Source organism: Bombina bombina, chromosome 4, assembly GCF_027579735.1.
Source record: "Bombina bombina isolate aBomBom1 chromosome 4, aBomBom1.pri, whole genome shotgun sequence".
NCBI lineage: Eukaryota > Metazoa > Chordata > Amphibia > Anura > Bombinatoridae > Bombina > Bombina bombina.
The window spans coordinates 1,015,557,190-1,015,571,733 of record NC_069502.1 but is presented as its reverse complement, the minus strand read 5'-3'; the positions used below and the strand labels follow the sequence as shown (position 1 = coordinate 1,015,571,733).

At 35.9% G+C, this 14,544-nt stretch overlaps 1 protein-coding gene across 1 annotated transcript in view; it reads right to left on the bottom strand.

The window, feature by feature from the left end:
* Positions 1 to 14,384, bottom strand: part of PLEK (pleckstrin) — a 98,860-nt gene extending 84,476 nt beyond the window's left edge. The window contains exon 1 of the mRNA XM_053709324.1: positions 14,302 to 14,384. Within this exon, the coding sequence (XP_053565299.1) occupies positions 14,302 to 14,349 (48 nt within the window). The 5' untranslated portion in view covers positions 14,350 to 14,384. The remainder of the gene's footprint in view (positions 1 to 14,301) is intronic.
* Positions 14,385 to 14,544: the final 160 nt, after the last annotated feature.

Below are 14,544 nucleotides of genomic sequence, written 5' to 3'. Positions count from 1 at the left end.
ACACTAATAGGATTACCTATCTTACTACTCCCAAAAAGGGCTCATACCCTTGTCTTCATTGTGCGCAATGCAATGCTATGATAAAAGGTAAACACATAGCACAAGTCAATGACCGAAAAATTTGGGAAATTAATGGGTACTATACCTGTGATACAGACTTTGTAGTCTACCTATTAAAATGCCCTTGTGGGAGGGGCTATATAGGGGAAACTACACGCCCCATTAGAGATAGGATTAGTGGTCATAAATCATCAATCAGATGCCAAGATAAAACTCTTCCAGTTTCTTCCCATTTTCTTGAAATGGGACACACTGTTAGCCAACTCAGGTATCAAATAATAGACCATATCCCTAAACTTAGGAGAGGAGGTAATAGGGAACTTGAACTTAAAAAGAGAGAGGTGTGGTGGATTCAACAACTAAAAACTCTACATCCTGTAGGTCTGAATAGAGATTATGATCTCTACCTGTTTTTATAAATTTTATCTTTCTATATATATATATATACACATGTATTTTAAAATTTTGGATATCATGATTAAACTTTGCATCACTGCTCATGTGTTTAACTTTACCTATGTGTTTAACATTTTGTCAAAATTTTAAAAAAAATTTGTTAAAATTTTCTACATGTGAAATTCATGAATTGGCCCAGTAGATGGCAGTAGAAAATTCAATCAATGGTCAATAAAAGTCTAGCCAACATGGAGTTAATATGTTTGTAATTAAGCTATATGGCCTATTTAAAGCTGTGCTGCAGAGTAATCCATAGCATGATTAAGGGTCTGCGTTACCCGAAACGTCGCTATCTGTTCATTATGTCACCTTAATAAAGGTTATTTCACTTTTAAAAAAACAGTGCTGGAGCCATCTACTTTTTCCTTTTGGATTTATATATTGGAGGTGAGCAGGACCCTCTGGCTACCGTGCACTCTGCTAACTATTCCTGAACTGTTGATTCAGATTCTGGACCTATTGCTTCTTTTGTATATATATATATATATATATATATATATATATATATATATATATATATATATATATATATATATATATATATATATATAAATAAATAAGTTAATTTATTAGTTGGTACCAATTCATCTATACCAGCAATTTCATGTTAGTAATATTGCTAATATCCACATGTATTTAAACACCCATACACTCAAATATGGGGAAAACAGATATGGGGGGGGGGCACATTATGTCATTGTTTCACTATACGATATTAGTAATTTTTATATAGTATTTTGTATATTGTATTTATTATATAGTATTATTGAATTTATAAAATGCTTAGAACCACTATAGGAATGAAATAATCTCCGGGAATAAGCGTTCACATATATGTTATTTGGCAATTTTTAGATATAGGAAATAACAATATATGAGAATATCAATCAAATTCAAATGCTAGTTGATCCTAAAAATCATATGCATTTTTTGATCGCAAAATAGTTCACAATTGTAAATTAAGATCAGTGGTGAATTCCGATAACAGATGGTTAACAAAGCTAAGCATGACGTAAGGTGGGGGTGTTCCATTACGCTGTCTTAAAATAAGCAGCTTGTAAGGTGGGCATCCATCAAGCCTCTGACGAAGCGGACGAGATCCGTGAAACGCGTAAGGCCACGCCCACCTTACGTCATTTGCAACTTACACGCTGAGTTTGTGTACCATGGAACTACGGACCCTCTTAGCATTGCTATAGTACTGTAGCAGTGTTGGATCTGTATACACCAGCCAGGAACTAAAGATTTGAAAGATTGGCTAACAGATTTTTTTGAAGTAAACCGGAGCAGCATCGTGCACAGGAACTTCTGGTGCTATCGATTGTGGAACAAGTGGGGACACTTTTATATCCATCTGCCCTTCCTTACCTCATATGATTGAGGTCTCATTTTGTGAGTAGGGAATACCCTAGGGGAAGGTTATTTTATATGTATTTGTTTGTTTTAATTAAACTGATTTGCACTATGAGAAGTGTTTTTGTACGCTTGTCTTTTTAGATATCTGCAGCTGTACCTCATCACTCAACCTGAACCTTGAGTTTATTTTTAACGAACACCTCTTCCTGATACCACAACATCTTACCAGCAGAAGGATAAGACTTTCTTTATATATATTTATATATATTTACTGTTGCTAAGAAAATTCTTCTATTGTAATATATTATATTTACACTTTTTCTGGTTTAAATTGATCTAATTGATTTTATTAACTTGAGCATCTTTGAATTTTATTGCGAGTGTCTTTCTGTATTAGTGGAAACATTTAGGTGTTTAACATAAACTGTTTTGTTTAACATAAACTGTATATGTATATATATATATCAAAAAACGAAGTTGAAGCAAATGGTGCCAATTGCGGTTTAAAAAGTGATTTTATTTGTGCGGTCACACAATTAAAACATGGGGGTATTGTGCAAAAATAGAACAAAATATAGCAACATATTTAAGCATGAGAAAAGGGTGCTGACATGTTTCGGCACACAGCCGTAATCATAGCTAAAGAGTACACCTGTTCACAACTTTATGTACCCTACCTCTAATTCTTATTGGTTAAAAACAAACATGCTCAAATTAACTCTTTGGTGTACCATATTAGTGAATCCAATCTTGGGTCTAAGGGAATATCCTTATGTTTTAAGTTACTATTATTCAAACAGGATCTAATATAACACTCTGCCAATTACCTATATTACATTTTTATATTTTTATATTTTTATAACCAGTGAATTGAAAACTGTAGTTTACTGATTAATTTTTTATATATACCAATCTTGGAAATATTAAAATAAATATATAGTAAAATACATATATATTTATTTATAAATTTATAAAAATCTAAAAAGTATGGCAAATAGGGAGATAGAGAGACTTAAGTATTATAAATGGAAAAGCGACATATAGCACTAGGGAATCATTGAAACCTTAAATTAACTCCTTTTAAAATATCGTTTTCAATTTACATAATACTTAATATATTTAAGATGGTTGTTTAACAATGTCTAACATTTAAGTGTAGACTTGAATTTAAACTTAAGAAGGTATGTATTACCAAAATAAATGCTCTATTCGATAAAGAGAAATAATTATCACTTCCAATAATTAATTAAATCATATTCAGAGTTCATACCTTGGGGAACCCTTGTCCCAAGTTTAAAGATCCAGAACATCTCCCTCTTGCCCAGCAGCTTGTCCCTATCTCCTCCCCTTGGAGGTGTAATCACCTTTTCTATGGCTTGCCAGCGAAAGGTTGATAGGGATTTATTATGCTTTTTAGCAAAATGCTGGACAAGAGGGGTTGTAGCTGTGCCTGAACTAATGGTAGATAAGTGATCTCTCATCCTTGTATTTACATCATTTGAGGTGAGTCCTACATACTGGATGGAACATTCTATACAAGTGATTACATAAATGACATGGGGTGTAGTGAAATTTAGGCAAGAATCTATCTGGAATTTCTCACCTGTGCTCATGGACTGAAAACTATCCGTAAAAAGAGCATATTCGCAGGGTCTGCAAGATCTCTTACCACACCTAAAGATTCCCTTATGCTGTAACCATGTACTCTTAGATTTATTCTTAGAAATACAGGAGGGAGACAACATATTCCCCAATGTCCTGCACTTTCTGTAAGAGCATTTTAGACCTATGTCTACACTTTCTGTTAGACTGTCATCAGCGGCCAGTAATTTAAAGTGTTTCTTTACAATTCTGCATATATCTCCATATTGGGCACTGTATTCCGTGACAAAGTATGACCCTTTTGCCCTAGATGTTTCAACACTATCTTGTCGCATTTTATTGCTCAATAGTTTTTTCCTGTCTAGTCTGGCTACTTGTTGCTCTGCTTTATCAAGGACTTTATCAGTATATCCTCTTTCTTTCAATCGCTTTCTTAGTTCCATACTTTGCCTGATAAAAGCTGCCTCCTCTGTACAGTTCCTCTTAAGTCTTACAAACTGTCCCTTTGCTACCGAAAAAGGAACATGGGGGGGATGGCAGCTTTTAGCATGCAGCAGTGTGTTACGCGTGATCGGTTTACGATATGTATCACATATTATAGAACCATCATTTTTGCCTTTTAGATTAAGATCCAAAAAGGAAATATTGTCAATGTGGTGTTCAAAGGTGAATTTTAAACCCAAATCATTGTCATTAATCTTAGTGACAAAATTCTCAAGTTCTTCTTCTGTACCTTGCCAAATTAAAAGAAGGTAATCCGATCACGGCAGCTTTTATCAGGCAAAGTATGGAACTAAGAAAGCGATTGAAAGAAAGAGGATATACTGATAAGGTCCTTGATAAAGCAGAGCAACAAGTAGCCAGACTAGACAGGAAAAAACTATTGAGCAATAAAATGCGACAAGATAGTGTTGAAACATCTAGGGCAAAAGGGTCATACTTTGTCACGGAATACAGTGCCCAATATGGAGATATATGCAGAATTGTAAAGAAACACTTTAAATTAATGGCCGCTGATGACAGTCTAACAGAAAGTGTAGACATAGGTCTAAAATGCTCTTACAGAAAGTGCAGGACATTGGGGAATATTTTGTCTCCCTCCTGTATTTCTAAGAATAAGTCTAAGAGTACATGGTTACAGCATAAGGGAATGTTTAGGTGTGGTAAGAGATCTTGCAGACCCTGCGAATATGCTCTTTTTATGGATAGTTTTCAGTCCATGAGCACAGGTGAGAAATTCCAAATAGATTCTTGCCTAAATTGCACTACACCCTATGTCATTTATGTAATCACTTGTATAGAATGTTCCATCCAGTATGTAGGACTCACCTCAAATGATGTAAATACAAGGATGAGAAATCACCTATCTACCATTAGTTCAGGCACAGCTACAACCCCTCTTGTCCAGCATTTTGCTAAAAAGCATAATAAATACCTATCAACCTTTCGCTGGCAAGCCATAGAAAAGGTGATTACACCTCCAAGGGGAGGAGATAGGGACAAGCTGCTGGGCAAGAGGGAGATGTTCTGGATCTTTAAACTTGGGACAAGGGTTCCCCAAGGTATGAACTCTGAATATGATTTAATTAATTATTGGAAGTGATAATTATTTCTCTTTATCGAATAGAGCATTTATTTTGGTAATACATACCTTCTTAAGTTTAAATTCAAGTCTACAATTAAATGTTAGACATTGTTAAACAACCATCTTAAATATATTAAGTATTATGTAAATTGAAAACGATATTTTAAAAGGAGTTAATTTAAGGTTTCAATGATTCCCTAGTGCTATATGTCGCTTTTCCATTTATAATACTTAAGTCTCTCTATCTCCCTATTTGCCATACTTTTTAGATTTTTATAAATTTATAAATAAATATATATGTATTTTACTATATATTTATTTTAATATTTCCAAGATTGGTATATATAAAAAATTAATCAGTAAACTACAGTTTTCAATTCACTGGTTATAAAAATATAAAAATGTAATATAGGTAATTGGCAGAGTGTTATATTAGATCCTGTTTGAATAATAGTAACTTAAAACATAAGGATATTCCCTTAGACCCAAGATTGGATTCACTAATATGGTACACCAAAGAGTTAATTTGAGCATGTTTGTTTTTAACCAATAAGAATTAGAGGTAGGGTACATAAAGTTGTGAACAGGTGTACTCTTTAGCTATGATTACGGCTGTGTGCCGAAACATGTCAGCAACCTTTTCTCATGCTTAAATATGTTGCTATATTTTGTTCTATTTTTGCACAATACCCCCATGTTTTAATTGTGTGACTGCACAAATAAAATCACTTTTTAAACCGCAATTGGCACCATTTGCTTCAACTTCGTTTTTTGATATCTGACATTTATATCAGAATTAGCATTGGTGCTCAGTGGTTTATTGCTCCACACAATACCCCTAGTCAGCGTGGACAGCTAGACTTCCGATTGGAGGATCGCAGGATATCCACATCCCATTTGAAGAATCCAATCCATCTCATTGGACGGCCATTGACACGTGGTACGCCACACACGCACAGATGCAATTTCAGCGTACTTCATACCGGAGATCACAGAGGCGAGACTGCCGTGCTGAGAGTGGTCCTTCAACTTTCGAGTACTGGAAGGATTCAGGATAACCAGAGTACCTCCTTTGTATTAGCGGTAAGTGGGCATAACCGCACAGCTGTATACTTTGCATAATGGCTATGGAAGTTCAATAAGACCCTTACCTGCGCTATATATAAGTTAATAGGAGGCATTTTGTTAACACCTGGTACACCTGATTTGGGACGGCTATTCTCCTTTTTGTTGTTAAGGAAGTGCTATGGGCGATCGCTACTAGGGGTCAACATAATAAGATTATTATTGTGAAACACATAAACGGACAGTTAGATTTGAGACTGGATTTTCTCTCTTTTTTGTATATATATATATATATATATACAGTGGGGCAAAAAAGTATTTAGTTAGCCACCAATTGTGCAAGTTCTCCCACTTAAGAAGATGAGAGAGGCCTGTAATTTTCATCATAGGTATACCTCAACTATGAGAGACAAAATGTGGAAACAAATCCAGACAATCACATTGTCTGATTTGGAAAGAATTTATTTGCAAATTATGGTGGAAAATAAGTATTTGGCCAATATCAAAAGTTCATCTCAATACTTTGTTATATATCCTTTGTTGGCAATGACAGCGGTCAAACGTTTACTGTAAGTCTTCACAAGGTTGTCACACACTATTGCTGGTATGTTGGCCCATTCCTGCATGTAGATCTCCTCTAGAGCAGTGATGTTTTGGGGCTGTCGCTGGGCAACACAGACTTTCAACTCCCTCCAAAGGTTTTCTGTGGGGTTGAGATCTGGAGACTGGCTAGGCCACTCCAGGACCTTGAAATGCTTCTTACGAAGCCACTCCTGTGTTGCCTGGGCGGTGTGTTTGGGATCAATGTCATGCTGAAAGACCCATCCACGTTTCGTCTTCAATGCCCTTGCTGATGGAAGGAGGTTTGCACTCAAAATCTCATGATACATGGCCCCATTCATTCTTTTATGTACACGGATCAGTCATCCTGTTCCCTTTGCAGAGAAACAGCCCCAAAGCATGATGTTGCCACCCCCATGCTTCACAGTAGGTATGGTGTTCTTTGATTGCAACTCAGCATTCTCTCTCCTCCAAACACGACGAGTTGTGTTTCTACCAAACAGTTCTACTTTGGTTTCATCTGACAATATGACATTCTCCCAATCCGCTTCTGGATCATCCAAATGCTCTCTAGCATACTTTAGACGGGCCCAGACATGTACTGGCTTAAGCAGGGGGACATGTCTGGCACTGCAGGATCTGAGTCCCTGGCGGCGTAGTGTGTTACTGATGGTAGCCTTTGTTACGTTGGTCCCAGCTCTCTGCAGGTCATTCACTAGGTCCCCCCGTGTGGTTCTTGGATGTTTGCTCACCGTTCTTGTGATCATTTTGACCCCACGGGGTGAGATCTTGCGTGGAGCCCCAGATCGAGGGAGATTATCAGTGGTCTTGTATGTCTTACATTTTCTAATTATTGCTCCCACAGTTGATTTCTTCACACCAAGCTGCTTGCCTATTGCAGATTCAGTCTTCCCAACCTGGTGCAGGTCTACAATTTTGTTTCTGGTGTCCTTCGACAGCTCTTTGGTCTTCACCATAGTGGAGTTTGGAGTGTGACTGTTTGAAGAAGATACAGGTCTGTGAGAGCCAGAAATCTTGCTTGTTTGTAGGTGACCAAATACTTATTTCCACCATAATATGCAAATAAATGTTTTCCTTTTTTTTTTAAATATTTATTTATAACCAGGAGTGTACACAAATACATAAATTAGCAGAAAGGACAACACTTTCCTTAACTCTTTGGCCACACAGGGCCAGACAATAATTAAAGTGCAAAAAAAAAAAAAAAAGAACGAACACACAGAAATACAGGTGTCAAAAAAAAAAAAGGAAAGGAAATCCGTCAGGAAAATAACCTTACAAAGTACATACAATTTTTACCATTTTAACCTGACCTCCTTTATAGGCACACTCCTTAAGTTTATCTTTTTGAAAGTAAAGAGAGAAGAAAAGAAGAAAAAGAAAAAAAAATAATAATAATAATAAGTCTCTCCTACCCTCTCACCCTCCCCCCCCCTAGCCCTTCTCTCTCAGAAGAGATACTGTCTCCAAAATTCAGGATATCTGTTTCATAGTATTAGCTCTAGGAAATCCGCTGACTTGCGAAAATAATTCAATATTTGCAGCTGAATCTCTCTAGGCTGAGCTAGGATTACTGTATCCCACTTTTCTAAAAATCTCTTGACTTTTATCCCTGGATCAAATTGCTCCACCAAAATCTGATGTTGGATAGTGCCTATGACAGAGGCTATATGTCTTTCCTTCCATTTCCTAAGGAACATTTGTCTAACAAGTAGAATTACTGTATTAATCAGGGCTCTATTCACCATCTGTTCATGCACCAGAAGGAATATATATGTTGGATTGAGTGTTATTTTTATAGATAAATGTCTATTAAGCCAGTATTCTATTTGCTTCCACAATTTGATTGCCTTTGGACACGCATAGAAAAGATGGAATAGATCTGCAGCTGGAAAGCTGCATCTATAGCATACACTGTCTCCTTTCCACTTAGAAAGTCTATTTGGAGTTAGATAGGCTCTATTCAGTAGCTTCAAATGGGATTCTCTCATTGCCATATTATTTGTAGAATGGGTTATTTTAGCAAGGCTATTTTGAAAATATTCTAACTCGATATCAGGCAAGTCTCGTTTCCATATACAGAAAAGGCTGTTAACCCTAGTCTCTGAATCTTTAACTAAGAGTAATTTATACATGTGCGAGATAGAGTGGTCTCCCTTATGAAATCTGTTGATAATAATATCTAGAGGTCCCAAGGACCAGACGTCCCCTTCTAAATCTTCCCGATTATAATAGAAATGTCTGATCTGAAGATAAGCAAAAAACGATCTCCTATCAATATTGAATTCTCTACTTAAAGATTCGAAGGTTTTTATATGGTTAGAAAGTGGGTCTACCATCTGTATCATCAGATTCAAGTTATTGACTGCCCATTGCCTAAAAGCAGCACATGTATAGCCACTTTCGAAATCCGGGTTTCCCCTGATGGGTAAAAATTTAGAAAGGGTATGCTTAATATTTAAATGTTTACATATTTTATGCCATGCTATGATTACATTGCGAATAGTATATTTTAATGTTAGATCTTTTATCTTTGAATGATTGGCTACATACAATAACGCTTTAGGCGAGTATGGAGACATTATGTTATCTTTTACCTCGGAACTGGTGACATAATTGGCGGAGGTTAACCAGTCAAAAGCTATTTTAGCAAGACATGCCAAGTTATAGTTAACTAGATTTGGAAGAGCAAAACCACCTGTTTCTTTCGGGTGAATTAACCTTGATATTGCTATACAAGGTTTTTTTGGGGCCCACAAAAAGCAGGAACAGCCTGCATTAAATTTCTGCACATCTGCCTTACGTAGCAGACAAGGAACGTTCTGTATTACATATAGAAGCTTTGGGAGTATTCACATTTTAATTAGGGCTATCCTAGCTGATAGTGAGAGGGGTAATCTACTCCATCTGTTTGAAGAAGATACAGGTCTGTGAGAGCCAGAAATCTTGCTTGTTTGTAGGTGACCAAATACTTATTTCCACCATAATATGCAAATAAATTCTTTCCAAATCAGACAATGTGATTGTCTGGATTTGTTTCCACATTTTGTCTCTCATAGTTGAGGTATACCTATGATGAAAATTACAGGCCTCTCTCATCTTCTTAAGTGGGAGAACTTGCACAATTGGTGGCTGACTAAATACTATATATATGTATGTATGTATGTGTGTGTGTATATATATATATATATATATATATATATATATACAGTATATACTGTGTGTGTATGTGTATATGTAAATGAGCTAAGTTTCAACAAAAGTTACTAAGAAAAAGTAGTTCCACCTCTTCATACTGAGTTGCCATCATTTTAGAGCAAATGTATCCTCAAGGTACAAAAAATATAGGGACCCAGGAATTCAATAAAGCAATGTTTTCACTGCAAAAATGTAAAGCTCCTTCTCTGTATGATGCATGCTAACCTGAATAAATAAATAAAATTTTGCGACACCTGTAATCTAGCCCTTAGTGTTCTATGTCGCTTTAACACCTGGAAACCCTAATAGAGAGTAGTATCAATTCTATTGCAGTTGTGCCCAGCAGTTTAATGTCTCTTTAATACTCAAAAATAAATCTTTGGTAATTACTGTATAATATTTACTGTAACCAAGACTTTGTATAACATAAACTAGCATTTTGGACATAAATACAATATTCATTTTTTTAAGACTTTTCAAAACTTTATTGAAAACTTAAAGCATTAAAATATCATGGCTCAACACGATGTATAAGGAAAGAAAACAAAAAATATAATATCATAACATTGGGTATTATGACAGTATATTATGTCAGTCTCACATGGTAGCAAATGAGCAATATATGACAATATTCCAACTGACTTTATATGTTTAGCATCAGCTTTTTTTTAGTCACACTGTATTACAGTCATGTAAAATTATGCTTACTAGTTTTCTACCATTTTTTTGTATTTAGTAATGAGCCATATGGGAATATGAAATGAGATTACAAAGGCCATATGTTAATGGGAATATTGCTATAGCATTAATAAGTATATAATTAATGTATGGAAAATACTGTACTGTTAATCAAGATAGGTTTTAATAACCTGACAATTATGCAAAACTACACGTAGAAACACTACACATAAACAATTGAAATATGACCGATATAAAATGCAAATTAAAAAAAACAACAAAAGACTTAAAAAAAACTTTGCCATATATGCTGCTTAGGCAGAAACAGATGTTTAAAGGGACATTCTAGTGTAAAAATACAATTTATTTTACTATGTGTTTAACTTTTTCAAAATGGGTTAACACAGAGTGAAAGCTGCACTCCGGGTACACCGAAATTCTGCTCTAGTTTTTACATAAGTAAGTATACATTTTATGTATAGCAGGGGCAGAACTACCATTGGTGCAGCAGGTGCAGTGGCACCAGGGCCCAAGTGTTGTAGGGGGCCCATAGCAGCCAGTCTATACATAGGCGTGTACAGAAAGTGTACCATCCTAATGCAGGGGGAGCCTTTAATTAATGCAGAATGCAGGTCTGTCCTATCTATCTATCTATCTATCTATCTATCTATCTGTCTGTCTGTCTGTCTATCAGTCTGTCTATTTATCTATCTTTCCAATCTATCCTTAAATAATTATACAGCGCTACATTTATATTATTACTGTTGCTTATTACTGACTTATTTTAAGTAATTCGCAACAAGATAGCTGAAATTTTTAGATTTTTTTCTCTTGAAAGTGTTGTAAAAGTTGATAGCACATAAACACACACCACACACACACTCTAATACAACATACATATGCACCACACACACTCTAATACAGCACACACACACACTCTAATACAACACACATACACACCACACACACTCTCATACAATACACATACACACCATACAACACTCTCATACAGCACACATACACACCATACAACACACATACACACCACACACACTCTAATACAGCACACACACACACTCTAATACAACACACATACACACCACACACACTCTCATACAACACACATACACACCATACAACACTCTCATACAACACACATACACACCATACAACACACATACACACCACACACACTCTAATACAGCACACACACACACACACACACTCTAATACAACACACATACGCACCACACACACTCTCATACAACACACATACACACCACACACACTCTAATACAACACACACACACACCACACACACACTGTAATACAACACACATACACACCACACACACTCTCATAAAACACACCTACACACCACACACACTCTAATACAACACACACCACACACACACACACACACTCTAATACAACATACAACACACATACACACCACACACACTCTAATACAGCACACACACTCTAATACAACACACATACACACCACACACACTCTCATACAACACACATACACACCATACAACACTCTCATACAACACTCTCATACAACACACATACACACCATACAACACTCTCATACAACACACATACACACCATACAACACTCTCATACAACACACATACAAACCACACACACTCTAATACAGCACACACACACACTCTAATACAACACACATACACACCACACACTCTCATACAACAAACATACACACCATACAACACACATACACACCATACAACACTCTCATACAACACACATACACACCATACAACACTCTCATACAACACACATACACACCACACACACTCTAATACAACACACACACACACACTCTAATACAACACACATACACACCACACACACTCTCATACAACACACATACACACCATACAAAACTCTCATAAAACACACATGCACACCATACAACAGTCTCATACAAAACACATACACACCACACACACTCTAGTACAACACACATACACACCACACACACTCTCATACAACACACATACACACCACACACACTCTCATACAACACACATACACACCATACAACACTCTCATACAACACACATACACACCACACACACTCTAATACAACACACATACACACCATACACACTCTCATACAACACATATGCACACCACACACACTCTCATACAACACACACACACACACACACACACACACACTCTAATACAGCACACACACACACACACACACACACACTCTAATACAACACACATACACACCACACACACTCTCATACAACACACATACACACCATACAACACTCTCATACAACACACACACTCTCATAAAACACACACTATCATACAGCACTCTCATACAACACACACACACAAATACCACACATTTATAGATATGTATAGTACCAAAATACCATCTGATATATATAGAAATATGTATTTATGAATAAATTGAACATATTCTTCTATGTGAAGAACATTGGAATGTGAAAATATTTATATGTTAGTGCACATGAGAATTTGCGATCAGGTTTGCCTGTGAGTAGGGTGTTCAGTTTGTTTTTTGCTCCATTGACCTCTATGGGGGGATATGTGAACGCAATATTCTAAGTTCGGCTTTTTGAGCTCGTCGGGTTATTGAAAGCAGTTTACTTTTAACTCATAATATGAGCGCAACCAGTGAGCACAAAAAGCCAAATGTCTAGCACAGTTAACTCTAGAGCTGGAGCGTTAATTTAGTGTCCAGTTGTAATCTGGCAGTATATATTTAATTTAACAATTTTGAGTTTGCTGTTTGTATTTTATTCATTTATTTAGATATCTACATTTTAAAATGAAGTTAAGCGCTTATTGGGACTTTTACTTATTTTTTGTCCCTGAGTGTTGAATGTTGATACTGCTTGTCATCTAGCTGCTTAGAAATTATATAATGTTTCTAAAATAGAATATAAATGTAATCATTTAGTATTCTGACACTTAAATGTAATAATTTTGCATTCAGCTTTGAAACGTAAAGTGTTCTTGAAAATGTAATTTGTTTTATTCTCAGTAAGGTCAAAACATGCAACTGTGTGTGTGTGAATTTGTGGTGCACATATTTTTGTGCATGTGAATTTGTGGTGCACATAGTTTTGTGCATGTGAATTTGTGGTGCACATAGTTTTGTGCATGTGAATTTGTGGTGCACATAGTTTTGTGCATGTGAATTTGTGGTGCACATATTTTTGTGCATGTGAATTTGTGGTGCACATAGTTTTGTGCATGTGAATTTGTGGTGCACATAGTTTTGTGCATGTGAATTTGTGGTGCACATAGTTTTGTGCATGTGAATTTGTGGTGCACATAGTTTTGTGCATGCAAATTTGTGGTGCACATATTTTTGTGAGTGTGTGTGAATTTGGGGTGCATTTGTGTGTGTGTACATGTGGGATTTTGTGATGCAATGTGAACCACAAGATAAATTGTTGATTTACTTCCTTTTATAGAAGTTTACATACATTTACTGTAAATAGCTTTACTGAAGAAATAAAATACACATTTTTGTGCAAGATTTGTGGAATGTGTGTCTTCTATTTCACTTTTTTCTCTCATGGAAGTTTTTATGCATATATGTAATTTATTATATGAAAACGACATTTGAACAGCATAAACCAGAGTTAACCCATCCCAATTACATATTGACAAGCTTTTATGGCAATCAACATACCTTTTTCACAAGATAGCCTTCTCTTATCTTCTGTGGTTCTCTTTCCATGTTGCCCTCTTTAAGAGATTATGTTAGGACTGCTAGTTTGACAGTTGAAATGTGGTCACTATATTTCTACTCAAGATCAGCTTTCGCAATTCCTAAGTAAGCCAATCACATTGCACTATGGTTATTTCCTTATTTTGAGGTGAACAATGGAAACCCCAAGCAGAAGCAGGCACTATGAGAGCATAATACACAATG